Genomic DNA, 22,499 nt, shown 5'->3' on the forward strand with positions numbered 1-22,499 from the left:
GACAAATATCCTAATTGTTTAAAAGAGGTTACTATTGCTAAAGGTGCCTCAACTAGCTATTAATTTCATTTTCTTTGAATACTTTTGAATTAGCATTGCTGAAATAAATAATTGTAGACATCTATTTCTTGTAATTTTTTTTCCTCATCTACAAAATTATATATATATAAGTCAAAAGTCTTAGACATGTTGTATTTTTCTACTCTGGTACATTATGAGCATCAACAACTTACTCAAAGCCTCCATTAGTGTTTTCTACTATTATGACTTGCATAAAGAAGGAAAAACACTGAGTGAAATAGCTCGCATCACTTGATTTTCAAGGTGTGGTATCCAAAGTATAATCAACAGGTACAGAGAAACATCATCTGTAATTGACAAACCCAGGACTGGAAGACCCGAAAAGCTGTCTAACAAGAGCAATACTTGAAGATAATATCCTTAAGGAATAGAAAGACAAGTGTTGAACTGACAACAGAACTGGCAGAAGGCACAGGTGTCACTGTCCATCAAATCAACAGTACGAAGATCACTCTTAAAATCAGGACTTAAAGGATGTGTTGCAGTAAGAATACCTCTGTTAAGAAAGGGGAACAAGACTAAAAGGCTAAAATATGCACAAGAACACAGAAATTGGACTATGGAACAATGGTCAAAGGTGCTTGGACTGTTGATGGATGGACAACACCTGTGCCTTCTGCCAGTTCTGTTGTCAATTCAACGCTTGTCTTCTTTCTATTCCTTAAGGATATTATCTTCAAGTATTGCTCATCCTTGTTAGACAGCTTTTTGGGTTTTCCAGTCCTGGGTTTGTCAATTACAGATGATGTTTCTCTTACTTATTGATTGTGGTTTGGATACCACACCTTGAAAATCAAGTGTTGCGAGCTATTTCACTAAATGTTTTTCCTTCCTTAGACAAGTCAAGGTTATTATAATAGTAGAAAACACTAGTGGAGGCTTTGAGTAAATTGTTGAAGCTCATAATGCATCAGAGTACAACATGTCTAAGACTTTTGCACAGCAATGTGTGTATATATATATATATATATATATATATATATATATATATATATATATATATATATATATATATATATATATATACACTCAACCCAAGTGTTCCTGCATCGATTTCACAGTGGTCAATTAGCACCTACTCTCTAATACACCCTGTAGCAGGGCGGTAGAGAGCTCTGTACACTGATTTATTTATTTACTTTTAGAAAGGGGTTTCCCCCTCCATCCCTGTGTTATTTTGTATTTGTTTATTATGATTTATTTATTATTGTGTTTATATGACGACGAAGTGTCGTTGGTATTGTTTTTGTATTTATTTATTTATTATGTATTTATGTGATGGCGAAGCGCCGCAGGTTTTGTTGTTGTTTTATTTAAAATGTGTACTGGCAGAGGCGAGAGTGGGTACTCGTCCTCTGCCAGGAATAATTAGAAAACCTCGTGCAGAAGGTGGCCATCTCCCGAATTAATTAAGTTATTTAATTTGTTGCTAAATTGGGAGATGGTCACCTGCATATAAACCTGCAGCGCTCTCAGTTCTGGGTGGGTGTATGAGGAGCGAGAGTGGAGAGAGCGAGGAGAGAAAAACGAAACTAAAAGAAAAGATACAGGAACAGTGAAGGCTACAGCCCAGCCTGACCTGTATGGTTTATTTATACTTTGTGTTCGTGATTTTGTTTTGTTTAACCTTTTTATTTCGCTCTGTGAGCAAGTGTTTTGTGTTCAAACCTTTTATTTTATTTTTGTATTATTTAAATAAACGGCGCCGCCGCGTCATTTATTTTGAATCTGCAGTACTGGTGTGTTTCCTTCCTGCTTCTGTCTGACGTCACCGCCCAGCCATCCTGCCACACACCCCTTTTCCAAAAAAGGTCTTAGTAAAGAGAAGGCAGAGAAAATAAGTGCCCAGGCACTATTTTGAGCAAATACAGTATACCACACTTTCGTATGTCAAGAGAATCACGTATCAAAAAAGTTATGCAACTTCCTAATGACATTACTTAGCACAGGTTATTGTATCATAATATGGAGGTATATGGAGGCTGTCTGACCTTATATGTATGTCACCGTTACATTTTCCCCCCTGATTTTCAACCAATTTGGAATGCCCAATCGCTTTTCTCCTCACCACAGCAATTCCTCACATGGCTCAGCAGACCCAAAGATTCAGTGGGCATCCTCCGATCCCACGACCAAGCCAGCTTTTTTTACCCAGGAACTCGAGAGCGGATGTCAGTGAGCTACCAACCTCTGGAGGACAAAGGCCAGCCCTGCAGGTGTCCGCTCTGAGCTCACTGGGCGCCTGGCCAGCAGGGTTCGCTGTAGAGCAATGAGGAGAAACAGTCCATGCCGGTTTTACCTCCCTAACCCATGGGAGTGCCTGGGCCAATGGGACGCTTGCTTCAGAGTCCCCAGCGAAGACCGGCATGCTTCGCACAGCCAGGACGTGAACCTGTTCTGTATGACTCACCCTGTGCACCATGCGGCTGTGCTTCTACCAGGTGAGCCACTGCACTGTTACACTTTTAAAATGTTTATTAGTGGACGTAGATCACAGTGATTTACTTTTTCCTGATTGCTCCAATTTTTATTCATGGCGGGGGGTGTATGGCACGGACATACTTGTGTTCCAATATAGTGAGGGTTTCAACCACTGCAATACCCATCCTATTATTTTAATGAAGTGCAAATGCAGATACTCAAGGGCAATGCCTCCACATATTACATAAAAGTGCTAAGTGTTATTATATTTCTCACTTTACAGTCCATCAAACAGCCTGATTTACCTCTTCAGCTTCTGCTCTAGGCTTTGCATTCTGAATGTGTTAGTTTGGACAAAGCAGATGTATTTCTTTAAGTCACAGTGGGTGCACTGCCATTCTTGTAAAAGCCCTCCTTGGTCTATCCTCCTACTGTCCATATCCATCTAATTTCTTCTAGTTTTAGTACAGCTCACAGTGAGTCAGTTTTATTACAGCCTGCAAGAGTAAGCCATGAGATTAACAGATCTTTCAAGTATATGTTCTCTTTGAAAAAGTACATACAAATCATTTTTTTTTTGTTTCTCAGAACATAATTTGCAGTAGTTTCCTTTCCTTTATAGCCCATTGACCCATTGAATATATTAAGTCTCCTAAAATATTTGTAGAAAATATGCATTAAATTGCTCCCATTGTCTTTTAGAACTAATATTGTGCAAAAGATTTGCTTTAAGTCTTTACAATGATGAAACATATGAAAAATAAGAAACATGGTGGTAATTAACATGTTGCTAATACTGCTTTGTGGGCTGTCAAGTGTACCACCATTTGGAAAATACCAGCAATATACAAGGAAACAAAATTAAGGATAGTAGAAATGTTAAAAACATGAACATTAAAGTCAGTGTGTAACATCTAAGAAAGCAAATTATCTTAGTTACCACAAAAGGGAATATGGGGCTCCATTAATGCATAGAATGGCATATATACACACACTGTGTGGCTCACACAATACCCACACATGGTAAATAGTTTATTAATGGATTAATAGTGCCTATTTGCTATCTAACACAGAGCCGCAGTTCTATAAGCAGACTGGATGGATAAGATTTTATTACATAATGTAATCTGCATGCAAGGCTTTAAAATGATGTATTTCAAATCAAATTAAGAAATCGCTGAAATGAGTGCTTTGTAAACTGCACTCTTGAAGGCATTTACTGATTTACTGAAAGGAACGGAAATTATCTCAAGTGAATAGCTGATAGCTATTCCAATAGATTTTTTACCTGTGTTCTTTATGATCCAGCATTTCAAAATATAGTTGGAAAATGGGACTTAAATTAGCTGTCAGGTATAATAAAAGAGAGAATTTAGAATTGGTTTAAAATGATAAAATAAGTTTCAAATCAATAAAATAAATGATTCAATCATAGTAGTTAGCTTTACCTTTCCAAATGCCGGCAACTGTATATTACTATTTTTCGTGGTACAAATATTAAAATAAAATAATTTTTTCAAAAGATTTAACAGGAATTTTTATGACACCTTCTAAATACAGTTGAGTATAAATTATACATTTTTAAAGTTGTTATATAGTCAATACATCAATATTGAAACAGTATTATTTTCACTAATATACTTATTACACGTCTTGTATGACAATCAACTTAGCTTATTGTTACTGTGGATTTAAAACAAACATGCATGCAAAAGAAATAAAACCATGTTGAGTGTCTCTCATGTGTACAAAAAAGCTAACAAAAATAAAAACGGTTATTTACTGAACCCTAATCACAACAGCTAGTACAGCTCGTTTACCATAGAAAGATGCATTGCAAACTTAACTCTGCATGTTGAAGCAGTGAGATGTGGATAACTACTGGAAAACTGCAAAATCACTGCACATTTACCGTAGTAACTTACTTTAAAAGAGTAAGTAGCGGGGTTCCAAAAAATATAGCCTTATAAGTCCCCACGTGTTCCTAAAACTGTTTACATAACGTAGCTGTAATTTTTCTTTTCATTGTTAACATACTGACAACTTTTTACGCTCATAACTTTAGTCCATTCCAAAGCTCTTTTCAAAATGTCCGCTGTAGTACACTGGGGTTTGAGATCTGTCCTCTAAATCACTGCAGAAAAAAAATTTAAAAAGCATAACAAGTGCTCTTTTCTGTTCCTTACCACATCATGGATTGTTATTGCTGTGTTATTGCTGATCGTTATTGCACCACAAACCCATAAAACCAGCACACAGGAAGTACCTGCGGTTTGCCTTTCAAAGGCATCAGTGCTCAATTATCTATTTCCAACACAGGCAGTCCCACACAGAACAGTCACCGGTCACCTTCAACAGTTGGGCCTTACGGTGAATCATATGAAGTGCCAGCTCATGCCTTCTCAGACATCCTCCTATCTAGGAGTGTGCTTGGACTCCAAGGCACTCTGTTGGACAACAGCTGTCTGTTTGGAGTGCTTCCAGCTCAACAGAGCGCTCACGTTACTAACATTCCAGACACTTCTGTGCTTGATGGCAGCAGCTTCCCAGACCCTTCCATTGGCTCTCCTGCGCATGCGCCCTCTGCAGGTCTGCTTCAACAGCAGGGTTTTTCAACCTGCATTGAACTGCGATCGCCTACTGATATTGTCTCATCACCTCATCGCTCTTACTAGCCCCTCATTGGCCCAGGAGACTGGTTTTCAACCCTGATGCAGCTCCTGAGCGGCCAGCCGTGGAGACTGCCTAAGTGCTGCGACCTGCTCAGTCAGGCATGGGGGACCTTAAGGCATCCCGACCCATCAAGCCTGCAGCTCTGGGTCTGGCCCATGAACGGCTGCATTTGAGCCGTCTGGGGCTTTCTGCCAGAGCATTGTCCACGCGTTCCCAGTACGTGTACAAGTGGGGTGTTTTTCAGACGTGGTGTCTGCCTCGTGGGTTCGACCTCCAGGACCTTTTTTATGTTAAAGGCCTATCTGACAACAATTTCAGCTTGCTATGTCAAAATTGACTCAGTCTCCCCAGGAGCTCACTTCCTGGCAGGACAATTTTTGAAAGGGGCTCGGCGGCTTCAGCCGCCTATAAAGGACATTGTTTCTCGCTGGAGGCTAAACGTGGTGCTTAATGCAATCATGAAGCCTCCATTTGAGCCCATGCTTTCAGCCGAGCTGAAATTTGTATCGCCCTGTAACAGGGTGAAGTGTTACATGTGTGGGTAGTCACTGGAAAATACTCACAGACACAGAGCACTGGTGTTGCTATGCCGCTCAGGCGCGCAGATTTAATGTTAACACCGAATTGACACTAGGTTACCAGCGATGGTAGACCTAGTGTCACATTTAATAAAGCAATAAAAACAAAAAAACAAAAGCTAAAAATAAAAGTTTGCCACACAAAATGACGAGCGCTAGTCCCACTAAAAGGAACGTCCCGCTCCAGGAACCTACTACCCTACGGTAACCCTCTTTATACTGTTTTGGGATCCACCTCCTCTAAGCTGACCTACTTCTGTTGTGTTATTTCTGAAGTCCTGGCCTCCCAGCGACTCCGGGCCATTCTGACGGTCCTGGCTGGGCAATCGCCTTCACAGGCCCAGTTAAAGGGCTCCGTAGTAGTCGTTCCCGCAGAGCGGACGCTTCCCTCCTGGATGTAAACAAACTCTCACTCCGCGCCCGTCTGTACAGCAATGGCCTTGCAGCAGCCCCGAGCTGTAGCGCAGCCGCTTTTTGAGCTCTGCGCATCATCCCCAGGCACGACCCTCAGCCAATCCAGACCTCCCGATCACTTTAGCTCAGGACGAGCCTGCCACTCAACTGGTTGCCTAGCAAAGCGTCTCCAACTGCGCGTCGCAGCTGACCCTTCACAGGCACACACTTGCGCAGGAACCAGCGACCCGGTTCCCTGTCACACGCCCCAATTGGCTTTATTGCTTGCTATCACCTCTGCAAAGCAGGTGAGTGAGATGCAGGCACATTCTCCATAGCAAGGCCAGGACAGTCCTGCCCCTGGCTAAACTCTTATTGGTCCTCTATTTTTCACGCTATTTCACACATTTTGCAGTTGCACATTGACCCCCTATCGCTTACTGCTTTGTTTGCTGTGGTACCCAGCACTATCTGTTTGCCCAAGTAAAATCAGACATGTTAAAAACCTACTCTCGTCCAATTTCAGCTCTTGCACAAGACGGTGGTACTCCCCTAAGTTTTCCCATTGCTCGTTTATAGGGTGAATCCACATTATTTTCTTTCTTTCTCATCTTCTTCAGAGCAATAACCATGGGGCAGCCTGCACCCGATCCATATTGCCTTCAGATCATATCCAAATTTAGCAGGACGGGGTGGTGATCGCTGTGTTTTTCCTCCAAAAATCAATCCTGTTTCTATTTATTTTTGTTACAGTGATTCCGCTCAAGTATGAAAGGTAGTATTCAATTCCATAGGTTCGATTTTTTTACCCTAGAAAACGCAGCAAATAAACGCTATAGTGTGAATAGCCTTTGACCCTGGTTCCCTGAAATAGAAATATAACCACTAACCTTCAAGGTCGCTGCGTCTATGATTGCAGCAGGCTTGAAGGACAAATTACACTGAGATCTGTGAGCGTAGTACCTGTATTAATTGAATAATCGGAAATGAACCGTACTTTAGATGAATCGCTCATCACTAGTAAATACAGTAATGGTTACATTTTTATTTCAGGGAACCAGGGTTATGATAATAACATTCTGGCTTTAGTTGAAATGTTTAATATTTATTTCATCCATTAGTATATTGTCCACAAACAATGGCTTTAGTCTTAATATCTTTGAGCCTTAATATGACAATTATTTCAAGTACTGTTCTGATTTATTATTTATCATACAAACTTAAATCTGCATTACATTACAATAAAATTAGTCGGTAACTCAATATACTTTTGTCAGCTACTGATGCTAAGCAAATCCCTGCAATGGGATATGAATGCATTTCTTAAGAGAAAAAGGGTCAGGTATAATAGGTCATCCAAACTGAGTAAGAGCTTACAGCATAGCTAAATGTCTCAAGTCAATAGGAAATGATATGTTAGCATTGATTTATTCAAATTAAAATCCAAGGTGTTGTGAGTTTAAAACATTAGCTAACAGGAAGCTCTTTAGAACATATTTATAGTTAGTGTAATTTGTAATTAGGCAGATGTCAAATGTTGATTAGTATTACTCAAGAAAATGCAGATGAGAAAAGAGATAAGAACGAATGCCTAACAGGCTGATTCTATAATAATATGTTTCTGATTTTGTAAACTGGTTTATATTATAAATTATTTAATATCATAACCTGAAAACACAACATTTTCACATTTCAATCAGGTTTTTCTGTCCAGGAAAAAAAAAAAGTAGCTGTATTGGTTCTGAGACTGATATTTTTGTTGATAATGACTAAAGTGATCAGATTTAAGTCCTTAAACTGGGACAGTATGGAAACACTGTGAATAACTTCCAAGCTACGGGGAAGCTCTAGGGTTTTTATTTTCACTTTGGCAATGTTTGATCTAATATCATATTGAAAGTGAATGCAGAGACTCATGGTGATATTCAGAGTGGAATATTTTACTTTCAAAAACTTTTTTGTGAATACATTACCTTATTGTCTTATTTCATTTCTACACAAGTTTATTTATCACATTACACAGTAGCAATTCAATAATATAAAATTCCAAGGTTCTCAATTCACAACAAAATCTATTTTATTGCTGATTACTGCTGCAAATCTAGTCCCTTTTCTGCCTAAGGAAATGCATCTTCTCTCTTAGATTTCTACTTTACATCTTTCTCTCTCTCTATGCTATCCTCCAGTGTCCAATCTGCAAACCAGGTCCTTCCTGTATGAAAACATATTAGAATCTATTTTTTTCAAAATATTGAATTTCTTACAATTTAATGTGACATGGTATTTGACATGGTATTTCTTTCCTATTGCAATTTCTGCTGGGATCATTAGTGTGCTGTGATTAATATATACTAGGACAGAGGTTCCCAAACTGTGGTACGCGTACCCCCAGGGGTACGCGTGACAAATTGTGTTATGGCGAACATTTTTGTTTTGTTTTGTTTTTTGTTTTTTTTTGCATTTTCATAAAACTTGTCATACTCACACAAAACTTTAAAACGCATTGGAAATTCATTTTAATTTCTGCCGTGAAATGGAGAAACAAACAGAGCCATGCAAGACAATCTCGCAGCAGCGGGACACTTGGGATCAACGCTGTGGTGTGCTCGTTTATTGCAAACCTCCAAGAGGTAACAATGAGAACAAGGATACACAGGGACAGTGACGTACAGAACTCTCACCACCAATAACTGCACAACGCGAATTAAATGTATTATATTTATGACGTATGTTTTTAGTTTTTTATTAATTACATTAAATCGTTTTTTCAGAGCTTTCGATTTTTATGTACTGTATGAAATTATTGTTTTCTGTTACTGTACTTTACAAAATGCTTGTTTTTTTTTCTGTCACAAAGTAGTAACTGTACAGTACCACACTCTGTACCTTCTTTCCTTTGTTGTCTTCCACAACGAAATCCCTGTGGTCACGGACACATTCTTCTGGGTTTTTTGTGTTTCGGCATTTTTTTTACATTTCGCCACAATTCGCAATTCTGTTTTAAATCCTATGTATCTTAACTGTAACATAGCTTTAAATCCCGCGAACAAGCCTCCAGTCGAGAAAGTATTCAGAACTAATCAATACAAGTTAGGGAAAGGTAGTTTGTTTTTGTTTTTTATGTATTAGGTTTTTGAGTTATGTGAATTGAGTATAATTCCAGCGTTTTTCTGGTGTTCATTATACACAGATTTTTGTTTTTTCTTTTTGTATCAGGGGTGTTTTATCGGTTAAACCCTAAAATCAGAAGCCGTAATTATATTATTATAGTCATTTATATTGTAAGTATATTATTGTGTATGTGTATAAATCTGTGTATTATGAAAGCATATATTAAAAACAACATGAAAATATAAATCTGTATGCTAGGGGTACGCAGACAGTGGATAGGTCTGGAAGGGGGTACGCAGCAATCAAAAGTTTGGGAACCTCTGTACTAGGACATCTTTTTCAGCCACTTTCCACTATTAAACTATTACTAATAAATTGTGTTAAATATATTTGACTGTGTGCAATAAATGAAGCCCACTGCATCACCCATAAGCTTCCCTACCTTTTTACAGATAATCAACTTTTCTTTAGAAGTTTTGTTTAGAAGCTTCCTGATTGCAGAAACAGGGAATGTCCTACCTATTCCATTCTTTTCAAGCTATGTTTTTTGGTGCCAATCAATGATCATGAAAGCGTCTTCTGACAATCTGAATGAGATAACTACACATTTTATGAAGGCTGATTTCATTGCTGATCTTGGCTGCAGTATAGGCTGAGACATGGATCAAGGTGTAAGAAGATTAAACCGGATACCTTTTCTGATCAAATGAAATGTTGTCACTTCTTTACTTATGAAAGGAATACTAATCTCCCTTAATGTAAGCACAAGCATTAGCCTGTGTACAAAGTTGTACTGAAAAACACATCATTGATGGGTACTGAAAAACTGCATTGACAAGACAGGAAGTGTCACCATACAATTAACATATTTTTGTCAAATTTCTTTCTGTTTTAAGTGATACCTGTCAGCTTAAAAAGGAAATTTGGAAATAAAACTATTTGGAGAAAATTAAAGGGATCGAACCCCACCCCCAGCAATTCGAGCCCTGACATTTGCTGAAGAAAAAGCATGTTTTTATCAATGTATTGTTTTTCTTCAATTAAACGAATAGTCGTGATAAAGTAAAATACCTTATATAGCTATCACACGTATGCAACAAATTTGTGTGTGTGTGTTATTTAATCTGTAGTATTTTGTATTTAATTATATCCTGATGTAACTATCACCGACACTTATCTGAATCATATTTTGCCATACTTGTACTTGCTAGAACCAAAGTCATTGTATTTATCTTGCTCTTAATTGTATTATTACTTGTACTGTGATTCTTTAAATGTATTTTTGTTTACAACTGTAAGTCACCCTGGATAAGGGCATCTGCTAAGAAAGAAAGAAATAAATACATAAATGAATAAATAAATAAATAAATACATAATAATAATAATAATAATCTTAAATATGAGTACACCACTGTCTATCTTTTTCTTAAACTTTGCACAATAAAATATATTTCTTCTATAATACATTTAGAGAAAGAGAAGAAAGAAAGAAAGAAAGGTAATTGTTGAAAGTATATAGTGACACAGCAGTTTCAAAGTGGGGATGCTTTCAATCTATATTGTAAGACATTACAGTATAGAACAGCAAGGAACCTTTAAGGCCTTAGCAACTGTAGTTAGGGAGGTGTTACTATAACAGGAGCTCACCCTCAGTCATGGTGCATTCAGTAGAACGTGAGTAAAAAGGAAAAACACTCAATGCAGGAACCTCAATTTGGTGTAAACTACCAAAGAATTTTACAATATGTTTTTACTTTAATTTATTATTATTCTTAATGAGATGGGCCAGAAATCATAACACAGATTATAATCTTCATGCCACTGAAATGAAGTCAGTCAAACACAGTTGTATTAAATGTCATACTGTACTACAATAAGTTGTATAATAAATAAGTGATCCTTTGGTTTTCTAATCCCTTCTTTTATGTGTTAAATACTATGGCAGCTGTGCTCCTACCATGTGTTATTGCAGAGAGTTGTAACTTTTTAATCTCTAACCTAGTGTTTAAATATTGATTAAAAAGCATGGGTCCTTTACAGGTGCTGAATTTCCATCCGCCTACAGGCAATTGCAATACCAATGGGGTCACAAGCCCAGCCGTCTTATTGTCACTCAGGTTTCCACAAAAATGTGATTTACAAACTTATAAAATGTCTAAAACCTATTATGAGTGCAGCTTTTATGTTTAATAACAGATCATTTATTTTGGTACAACTTGCTGGATATTTGGTCAATCTGCAAGCAATCAAAATAAAACAATTCATCCACCTGTCAAAACAATAATGTACAGTATTAACAGCACAGAGTTCAAATGGCTCTTTTACACATAATTGGTGCCAAAGAAAGGGGAAAATGTTAGATGATAAAGTGATACCTAGGCTGTAAAAAACATGTTTTTAACTCTTATTAGCTTAATCTCCAATATTCCTTTTTTTGTTCTTTACTTATTTTTTAGGTTAATTCAGGATATATACAATGTTACAGATAAACTACTGCATCATGGTACCATTGCCATACAGTATGTCACATGGTTGGATTACAGCTAAACCAGTGGAGTGATTTTGAACTTGAAGTATGAAATATAAGCACAACTAAATCTCAAATTCCTTGAAAAGCAGTTTGGCATTCTACCATGACAACGTGGAATGCTTCTTTAAAGATCCACTATCACAGTCGAAACATTCAGTCTTTTTCAATTATAAACACTTGTTCCTTGCTTGAAAACATTTTTGTGTGTGTTTTGCCATTCTCACATTTTCCCAATCTGGAGAGACCTACCTCTTTTGGATTACCTGAGAGAATCCTTCATGTATTTTTTATTTATATACCAGAAATAAAATTCCAACCATCAAAGCGCAACTCGAAGTAAGACCCACATATTTTCAAAAGCTTGAAGTAATCAAGATTTACTTGCTTCCCTTAATAGAAATAACCTGTCATTCAAATACTGCCATCAGTGAAGGAGAACACCTGGATTAGTTTTTTTTTCTAAAATGACTAATAACAATAGAAGTTCTTAAAATCATGTTTGTTATAAACATTTTCATTTATTTATCCAAGCGTGCCTCCGCGTTTTAGCAGGTAAACTTCAAACAATCACAGGTGCTCAATCACAGCAGGACAACAGATCAAAACAGACTGCTTACCCTCTGCGACTTTGGTGAATGGACTCCCCCGAGAAAGCAAAACGTTGTGAGAGCACACATGGTAACCTTGCAATGTATATTTAATTAATTAGTCCAGATAAAAAAAAGAGACAGATGTTAACGTCTGTACAACAGTGCCGACGTTTCGCTGCTACCAGCGTCTTCCTCAAAGCATTCTGGGGAGGCTTGTGTACACAGACACTAAAAAGACTCCAATTAAGTTAAGCATGTAATTAATTAATTGCACACATTTATGCTATTTCAGCAATTAAATACAAAGATATATAGATAAATGACTGTTTATAGATGGTGTTTTAAATAACTGTATTATCTATATGTACCATGTCTACAAGCCTCTACAGGGCAGAAAACACTGATTTAAAATAATCAAAACAGTGAACTTACACCTTTATTTATTATGGTGCATTTTTATGACCTGTGGTCCTCACCATATACAAAATGAAATATACAAGATAGTCTACAAATATGCTATCAAAGCAGCACTGATTATAAATGTTGTAGCCTTAATAATAACAATACACATTTCTAAAAAACTAAAAGTGAAATGCTGTTGTGCTTTATGTCTTGCTGCCACAATACACACAGATACTTTCAGGAATATATATATATTTTTATATTTAGTTTTTTATTACAGTAATGTTACCGTGAAAATAAAACCGAATGAATGAATGCAAAATGACTAGTTCAGAATGACAAGGCTTCTGATTAGGAACAGGGCATGAGATGACAACTGAACACTGGTTCTGACCCATTACAGTTGTGGTAGGGATTTTAACAAACATCTTAAAATGCAGTTTTAATGGTGTCAAAGTACAAAAATACATTTTATGGGGAATTATCAGTGATAGTTTTTAACTTTGCATCATTTATGGACATGTTACAGTGCTGTTATAAGATCATCTGGCCCATTCTTTTCCCATTTACACAACATTTTCAGACAAGTATGATACTGCATTAGGAACATGATTAAACACAAACATTGCATTTTAGATGAGGGAGGAGGAACTTGATTTCCTGTTATAGTATTCACATTTCTTTCAAACAGCATTTTCATCTGGGGGATTCACTGCTATCAAGGTTACAGTTCCTTTATACAGTATTCAGAAACTGATTAACATATGACAAAGTGCAGAGCTTGCATTGGTGCTAAGGGAGGTCCAGCACACTGAATTTGAAATGTGACCTGTTCATGTCTTGAGATATTTTGGGTGATTTGAACATCCTATTCCCCTGCAACATTCTGCCCCTAGTCAATGTAAGAAATACCACGTGTGCTATGTAAACAGCAAGGTGTACTTACTGTAGGACCATCTGGATAGTGTTCAGGGTCTGCATGCTTTCATTTTGAAACCCATTTAAAAAGTTCCATTTCTAATCTATTATATCTCAAAGCATCTGGACCTCTAAGCCTTAAGAGCTCGTTAGGAGGGAAAAGTCGGCTAGCTGGGTCATAAATAAACTCCATGAGCCTCCTATTGTTATTGATTTCTACTAGGTGCACGGTTATAGAATAATAAATGTGTTGTTTGTTTGTTGATAGATAAACCGTGATGCTGCACATAAAATACAAGCAGGCTTTTTCTTTACTTGTGCTTTTTTTTTGTTACAGTTAAGGCAACCATTTTTCTTTGCAAGCAATACTGTGGTTCCTTATGTATCAAGCAGTGCGTGAAACTAAAACATTGGCTTCAATACATAGATAACCTCACAGTTTAAAAAATGAATTCTTCAGTTGAAACCTTTGAACACTGGTAGTGCTGCACAATATTGTCACTCCTTGCAGACAAAACAAAAAACTCATTATTGGCACCATTAGCAAGTATCAGAGTTGCAAAGTTAGATTTAACATCATTAGATCATCCCTCAAGGCATAAATTAACTTGCCTACCTGTGTCGTGCCTGCTGTATGGATAAATAAAACCGTTCAGTGTCCATTGTTCTCAATCTAGCACCTTTCACTAACACGAAACTTGATTTCATATTGGTGTTTTTGGCCTGAAAACAGACCCAAATCTTCACTGAATAGAGGAGTGCTGAAAATTTCTCTACAGTATAAAGTTATTGTTTGTTTCTGAGCTGACCAATAATCTCAATTAAAACATTAAGAAACCTGCTACCTTTTTTAAAGTTGATTCCCTTGGCTTCATAGTATAGTCAATGTGATTGTACAGCCATATCTAAACATTGCACAGAACAAGAGCTTGGATTTTTGGGACTTAATGAATATATTGTTACTTTTATTAACATTTAATGTTAATTAGAAAAAGAAAAAAAGGGGGTATCTTCTATATTAGACTCTATTTCTATATGCCATCATCACCATTGTTTGATTGACAGGTCGCTAGGACCAATAGGCTGGTGTTTCCGGTTTAGGGGTAGTGATGTTGTGAGATATCTGCACAATAAAGACGTACTTTGACTTGCACCGGGTAGTATCATGTTCTTTATTAGACATACAGTTAGGGACACTATATATACTGACAAAGAACGTTACAATCTGAAGACTGTGTAAAAAAAGCATATCAAATCAAAACTATGGAACCCATATGTTACAATATGTTACCAGAATATATTGTCCAAAGTTAATAAAAAAAAAACGAAACCTACCAGATGCAAAGAGCAACAGAGGGAGGAAATTGTAGCTGAACAAAAGTAAAAGTTCTTGTTTGATTTGGCAAACTGTGAAGAAATGCACTTGAGTGCCTTGTATTGTGGAAGTAAGTAGTTAAAATAGGAAGTGACAATCAAAACATTCTTAAATATATTATAACGGCACGATTTACAGCCAAGACATTAGTCAGTATATATTTAGTTTATATGCATTATATACACTTTAAAACATACGCATAAAAGAGCTATATTTGTAACACTAATATATTGTGTACGATAACGTACAGCGTTTTGTTTACATGTTGAAATCCCTAGTTAACGAAGTTACAAGTATCTGGGAGATCTTGTTGTTCATGATTATTAGGCTATTACATTGTGTTGTTAAGCAACGAAATGGTTGAATCGATTGTATGGAAATGTGCCGTTCTCCTCCTAATGACGCCATTTGAATCAATGTACATTTTTAAACAAGGTATAAATATAAATACATTTATGAATATATTCATGTTGTTATTAATAATCAATCAGATAGCTAGCCTAATATAAATTTAACTAAAGTATTCATGTTTTTAAACATTGTTAAAAATGTAATAGCCTAATAATAGGTTGTTTTAACTATGAGAAGTCTATGTATATGTGTATAAGGTATCAAAAAACTAACAGTTGCACCACAAATAAAAAGAAAAATAGCAAACCAAAAACTTCCTTTATGATATACAGAGAGGACTACAATCTAAATGGAGGGATCTACTTTCCATTGCATATAAATATCATGTTTTAAAATCAGCCTTCCAGTGTAAAAAGAATGGATATTACACACACGTGAACCTGCCCACTGTACCAGTTAAGCAGCGTGTGCTGGAAAGCCTGTCGGAACATGGGTCAGGTAAGGGCGGAATTGTCAGCTCTTATCGTCAAGTAAAAGTTTATATATATTACAATTTGTTGAGTCATATTCATGCTGAAACTTAAATCACAAAAATACTGTATTCAAATATATCTTTGTTTAGTATAATCATAAGACAACTATATCCTCTCTCTCAAAAAAAAAAAAAAAAAATAATAAAAAAAACATTTACTAAATAAATTCTACTTCAAGAAAATACATAAAATGGGACTTACCATTGCTGAATTGCTACAGCCATTGTAAGGGACAGCTTCAGTAAAGAATTCTGTGTTGTGGTCCAATCTTTGATGGCCTCCGTATTGAGCTTCATCCGAATCCAATACAATTTTATATCTAGTGAAAATATGTTAAGGAACAGTCTACAAGGCAGTGAAGCTTTCAAGACCAATTATGTAGTACGAAGTGTTGAAAACATAAATTCAACATTTAAAACATAAACTGAGAGACACTAACTTCTTGGCTTGTGCATTAGAAATTACCTAACCTAACTTGAAAGTAGTATGTTCTTTACAGATTTTACTTTTCCTTAAAGACAAACAGTAAACTCTAAACATTTTAGGAGATATATATTTTTTTGTAATCATCTGTTTCATTTTTGTACGAGATACATCAAACCGAACATTTGCAAACAACACTACATTTTACACCATTATGGTCACCGCTTTTCGTCATCAACCCCACATCAATAAAATAAAATAAAATACCTCCGCCCTCCCACCCTCTAGAGCAGTGGTGCACAAACATTTTATATGCCGTCCGCCTTACTTAGCATTTTGTTGCGCCCCCCTGACACACATTAAAATGTTAGAACTCATTTTATATTTTAACAGGTGTTTGTTTTCCGGATTTAATGTAAATCTCATATTTTTTCATAGATTTAACCACGAAAAGTCTAGATTTAGCTAAATACATAAATGTTAAAAATGTACAAGTTTCAAAACTTACAAGAATGTGTTTTTTAACATACATGTATTAAACTAAATCAGAACCTTGTTTTTTGGTTAAATCTAGGAAGAAATACACGATTTACATTAAATCCAGGAAAAACACTGTTAAAATGAGGGTTACCATATGGCTCCAGATTAACCGGACGCTTTGAGACAGACCGGGATTTCAAAATTCCCCCTAAATTGAAAGTAATTCACGTATAAATGAGCTCCACCTTTGCTGAGATTAATCCTGCTGTGGTGGAATTGCTTGGGCGCAGCAAACAAGTCACACTGATCAGCTGCTTCTGATCAGATCTTAATGAACGAATAGCTAATTTATCGATAGAGCAACGAGATGATAATGCGATTGTATTTGCAGAATAATATGGGCGATTGAATTTTAACAAACAGAAAAAAATAGCGACTGGCTGCAATTCATTCTTAGTATAATACAATTATTTGACGCGCATGCGGGTATTTAAGCACCATTATTAATTGTAGCTAAGGATGGTTCATTTACACCTTCATTTATTTCAATTTAGGGGCAAGTTTGAAATCCCGTTCTGTCTCACAGCGTCCGGTTAATCTGGAGCCACATGGTAACCCTATTAAAATATGAGTGCTTTTTACACTTAGCGGCTGATACATGGAAGCTGCATTTCGGCTCTGTTCACTGCAGTTTCACTGACACTCGCCACTTCAAACATAATTTCTCCGGATCTACAAGTGATCGTCAACGGCTCATTTGAAAGGTAAGAACTTGGACTAATTAGCTGTCATTTATGTATTTATTAAAAAAAATTCAATCCTTTAAAAAAAAAAAAAAAAAACAATGCCCTAGAGCAATAGTATCATTATATCCATATCTTAAGTTTACCAGTAGTGAGTCCTATCTTGAACTTGAACTGGTTGGAGTGGTACAAGAAAGTAAGTACCTAGTAATCTAACCTATATCACTTCTAGGTGTTGTTTGTGGTTTCTGTACCCTGTGCATTCTGACTAAAAAGGGATTCCACACATCTTCAAACCCCCGCATTCTGTTTTGTATTTTGTATCTCAGTCTTTCATAGGAAGCTGTCTCAGCTAAGGTATTGTACCATTCCTCATATGGGATTGGGATTTGATCTTTCCAGTGAAGCAGAATAACTATTTTAGCTGTTGCAACTGCCAGCACAATCCAATTAAGTATTGTACCCTCCACCCTTCTTCAAAATGATCTTTATGTAAAAGGATCAGCGTTAACCTTTATCCCAATCACAGAGCTGATAGTCTTGAGAACCTTCCTCCAAAAGACTGTTACAAGCAGGCAATCCCACAGCACATATACCACACGCCCATCTCCAACATGTTGGCGAGTCCATCAGTCCCATTCTATATATTTTTGATGGAGTCCAGTACAACCTATATAGTATTTTAAACTGTACTAATTTAAGATGTGCTTCTTTCATGGGTCTATTCAATTTAGCAAGGAGATTTTCCCAGTCCTCCTGACTCAGTGTAATGCCCAGGTCCTGCTCCCACGTTATTTTGAGTCAGGTTGGGGGTTGTATTATCCATTAAAAAGGAATATATACCAGAAGCTTGGTGGGACTTATGCATCCACTGATTTAAAACCTTAACTACTGATGAAACCTGTGGCAGAGGGGTGTGGGCGGTTCAGTGCGTTGACAGGAACCATAAAACCTGTTTTTGTTTACTCTATATTTGTACAATGGACAAGAATAGGAGCATTGTATTGTATGCAGTGGATGGCCCGAAAGCCATTGTAACTAAGAGACCTGTATTGTAAAACCTACATAAAAGGAATACATTTTTACAAAGCGGTGGTGTCCTACAATGCCCCTGGTTGACTGTTCACTACATTCTTCCAGTTTATCCTTCTGTGTGTGCACACTACTTTATTCTGCTGCAGGCACAGAAGCATTGTCTGTCTAAACAGGGAAGCTCCCACCTGCAGTAGCCTGTCAACTACAAGCTTGGCTGTAGCTCAGGGAAGCAAAAAAAAAAAAATGTACACAACTGTGGAAATAAGAGGATCTTATACAGATAACATTTAACAGAAAATACCTGGAGAGATGTTCAACGTGGGTAATAACCTTACATAGGTAAAATAATTACAATTAATAGAAGTGGTACGTTTTAAACCCATTGGGGTACATTTTAATGATCTAAAAAATGAAAATGGTGGATACCAATACCTTCACTCTTCACCTCTATTATTAAACTGTATTAATCTTACTGGCTATTAAGAACTGTATCATGCACTGATAAAAGCAGATTATGGCATTGTATCATTCTAATAATCAGGAAATGCATTTTATAGTGACACTATACATGGCTTTTCATGCATTCTGTGGCTCAACATCAGAAAGGGTAAATTCCGGTTGTAAAAAATCCACATTGAGCAAGTATGAGTCTCTAACTTCAAGCTGTATTTTAAATGACAAGAGGCTGGTGAAATACAGTGCCTTGCGAAAGTATTCGGCCCCCTTGAACTTTGCGACCTTTTGCCACATTTCAGGCTTCAAACATAAAGATATGAAACTGTAATTTTTGTGAAGAATCAACAACAAGTGGGACACAATCATGAAGTGGAACGAAATTTATTGGATATTTCAAACTTTTTTAACAAATAAAAAACTGAAAAATTGGGCGTGCAAAATTATTCAGCCCCTTTACTTTCAGTGCAGCAAACTCTCTCCAGAAGTTCAGTGAGGATCTCTGAATGATCCAATGTTAACCTAAATGACTAATGATGATAAATAGAATCCACCTGTGTGTAATCAAGTCTCCGTATAAATGCACCTGCACTGTGATAGTCTCAGAGGTCCGTTTAAAGCGCAGAGAGCATCATGAAGAACAAGGAACACACCAGGCAGGTCCGAGATACTGTTGTGGAGAAGTTTAAAGGCGGATTTGGATACAAAAAGATTTCCCAAGCTTTAAACATCCCAAGGAGCACTGTGCAAGCGATAATATTGAAATGGAAGGAGTATCAGACCACTGCAAATCTACCAAGACCTGGCCGTCCCTCTAAACTTTCAGCTCATACAAGGAGAAGACTGATCAGAGATGCAGCCAAGAGGCCCATGATCACTCTGGATGAACTGCAGAGATCTACAGCTGAGGTGGGAGACTCTGTCCATAGGACAACAATCAGTCGTATACTGCACAAATCTGGCCTTTATGGAAGAGTGGCAAGAAGAAAGCCATTTCTTAAAGATATCCATAAAAAGTGTCGTTTACAGTTTGCCACAAGCCACCTGGGAGACACACCAAACATGTGGAAGAAGGTGCTCTGGTCAGATGAAACCAAAATCGAACTTTTTGGCAACAATGCAAAACGTTATGTTTGGCGTAAAAGCAACACAGCTCATCACCCTGAACACACCATCCCCACTGTCAAACATGGTGGTGGCAGCATCATGGTTTGGGCCTGCTTTTCTTCAGCAGGGACAGGGAAGATGGTTAAAATTGATGGGAAGATGGATGGAGCCAAATACAGGACCATTCTGGAAGAAAACCTGATGGAGTCTGCAAAAGACCTGAGACTGGGACGGAGATTTGTCTTCCAACAAGACAATGATCCAAAACATAAAGCAAAATCTACAATGGAATGGTTCACAAATAAACATATCCAGGTGTTAGAATGGCCAAGTCAAAGTCCAGACCTGAATCCAATCGAGAATCTGTGGAAAGAACTGAAAACTGCTGTTCACAAATGCTCTCCATCCAACCTCACTGAGCTCGAGCTGTTTTGCAAGGAGGAATGGGCAAAAATTTCAGTCTCTCGATGTGCAAAACTCATAGAGACATACCCCAAGCGACTTACAGCTGTAATCGCAGCAAAAGGTGGCGCTACAAAGTATTAACTTAAGGGGGCTGAATAATTTTGCACGGCCAATTTTTCAGTTTTTTATTTGTTAAAAAAGTTTGAAATATCCAATAAATTTCGTTCCACTTCATGATTGTGTCCCACTTGTTGTTGATTCTTCACAAAAAATTACAGTTTCATATCTTTATGTTTGAAGCCTGAAATGTGGCAAAAGGTCGCAAAGTTCAAGGGGGCCGAATACTTTCGCAAGGCACTGTATGCACAGCCAGCTATTCCACAAAAGGGAACGACCCTATAAGTTAACTTGCATTGCTAAAATCACTTTTGTCTAAATTACAGTTTTATTTATGACCTGCTTCATTTAAAAAAAGCCCCAACAGCCTTTGTGCCTAAAGCTTATTAATATGTGTAAATGGCCTTTTTATTTACTGTCAGGAAACAAACTAAAACCCATAAACTACACCGTGTAGTGGCTCTCACAGGTCTGCATTTCAATAGCTGCTCCACTGAATATGTTGCTGTATATTGTATGAAAATTGGGAGGTTGTCTCCTGAGGCAATTGCCTTTTTTAAAAGTGATGTAGAGTGGACATTACATTTAATAATGTATCTTTGCTGTCAACGCAGTAATAGATTAAAGTCTATTTTAAAACCTGAAACAATAATTTTGAAATTATTCAGATGTTCAGCTTTTCTTACTTAAACAAGTTTTCAGAAAACTCACAAATCAGAGAAGCTTAGACTTCTCAGACTTTCTAGGACTATCCCACAGCCTTTCCAAATCAATTACCAAAAATATTCTGCAAGTTACAAACTATTTTATTATCACTTCAAAGAGGACCACGTAAAAAAAAAAAAAAAAAAAAAAACCTTTGGTGTGAAATAGCTCCACCAATAAAATATTCGGCATGGCATCTTGGGGTGGTAAGAAACAAATACCTGCAGATCTCAATAAGCAACCAGAAAAGGGTAAATCAAAGGTCATTACGGCCGTTTAGGCCCAATTCTGTATTCAGCTAGAAACCAATGTTGGAATTATAAAATGCAAGTCATTTGTTGATCCATGTATGCTATGTCTCTGGCCAGGACATTTCAGTCAGAATGGTTACACTTTTCTGTGTTTACATTTTTCTGTGTTTACATGACTTGGAATAAATAATCCAATTACACTTCTGATAAATTGTACATGGATTACATTTTTCGGAAAATGTAGAGCATTTGCACATACACAGTCGCGACTAGGATGGGAACAGACGGGGCTCGGTTCAGTCTGCAGTAAGACTGAGATATGCATTATCATGTATTTTAGACAGCAAAATTGCAAATTTGTATACTGTATTCACCAGATTATTATCCTATACATCGCTCTTGTTCTAATTCCGAATTGTGTACAAGCTGTCCACTTCTTATAACAGTTCATCCTTTTCTTCATATACAGTGTCTCTCAAAAGTATTCACCCCCCTTGGACTTTTCCACATTTTATTGTGTTACAACATGGAATCAAAATGGATTTAATTAGGAGTTTTTGCCACTGATCAACACAAAAAAAGTCCATAATGTCAAAGTGAAAAATAAAATCTACAAATTGTTCTAAATTACAAATACAAAACAGAAAATAATTGATTGCATAAGAATTTACCCTCTTGAGTCAATATTTGGCAGAGGCACCTTTGGCAGCAATTACAGCCATGAGTATTTGGATAAGTCTCTACCAGCTTTGCACATCTGGACACTTCAATTTTTGCCCATTCTTCTTTGCAAAATTGCTCAAGCTCCGTCAAGTTGGATGGGG

General features: G+C 36.9%; 1 protein-coding gene across 1 annotated transcript in view; it reads right to left on the reverse strand.

Moving 5' to 3' along the window:
* Positions 1-22,499, reverse strand: part of LOC117972646 (1,4-alpha-glucan-branching enzyme-like) — a 268,712-nt gene that overhangs the window by 15,172 nt on the left and 231,041 nt on the right. The window contains exon 16 of the mRNA XM_059028691.1: positions 16,158-16,275. Within this exon, the coding sequence (XP_058884674.1) occupies positions 16,158-16,275 (118 nt within the window). The remainder of the gene's footprint in view (positions 1-16,157; positions 16,276-22,499) is intronic.

Source organism: Acipenser ruthenus, chromosome 8, assembly GCF_902713425.1.
Source record: "Acipenser ruthenus chromosome 8, fAciRut3.2 maternal haplotype, whole genome shotgun sequence".
Lineage (NCBI taxonomy): Eukaryota > Metazoa > Chordata > Actinopteri > Acipenseriformes > Acipenseridae > Acipenser > Acipenser ruthenus.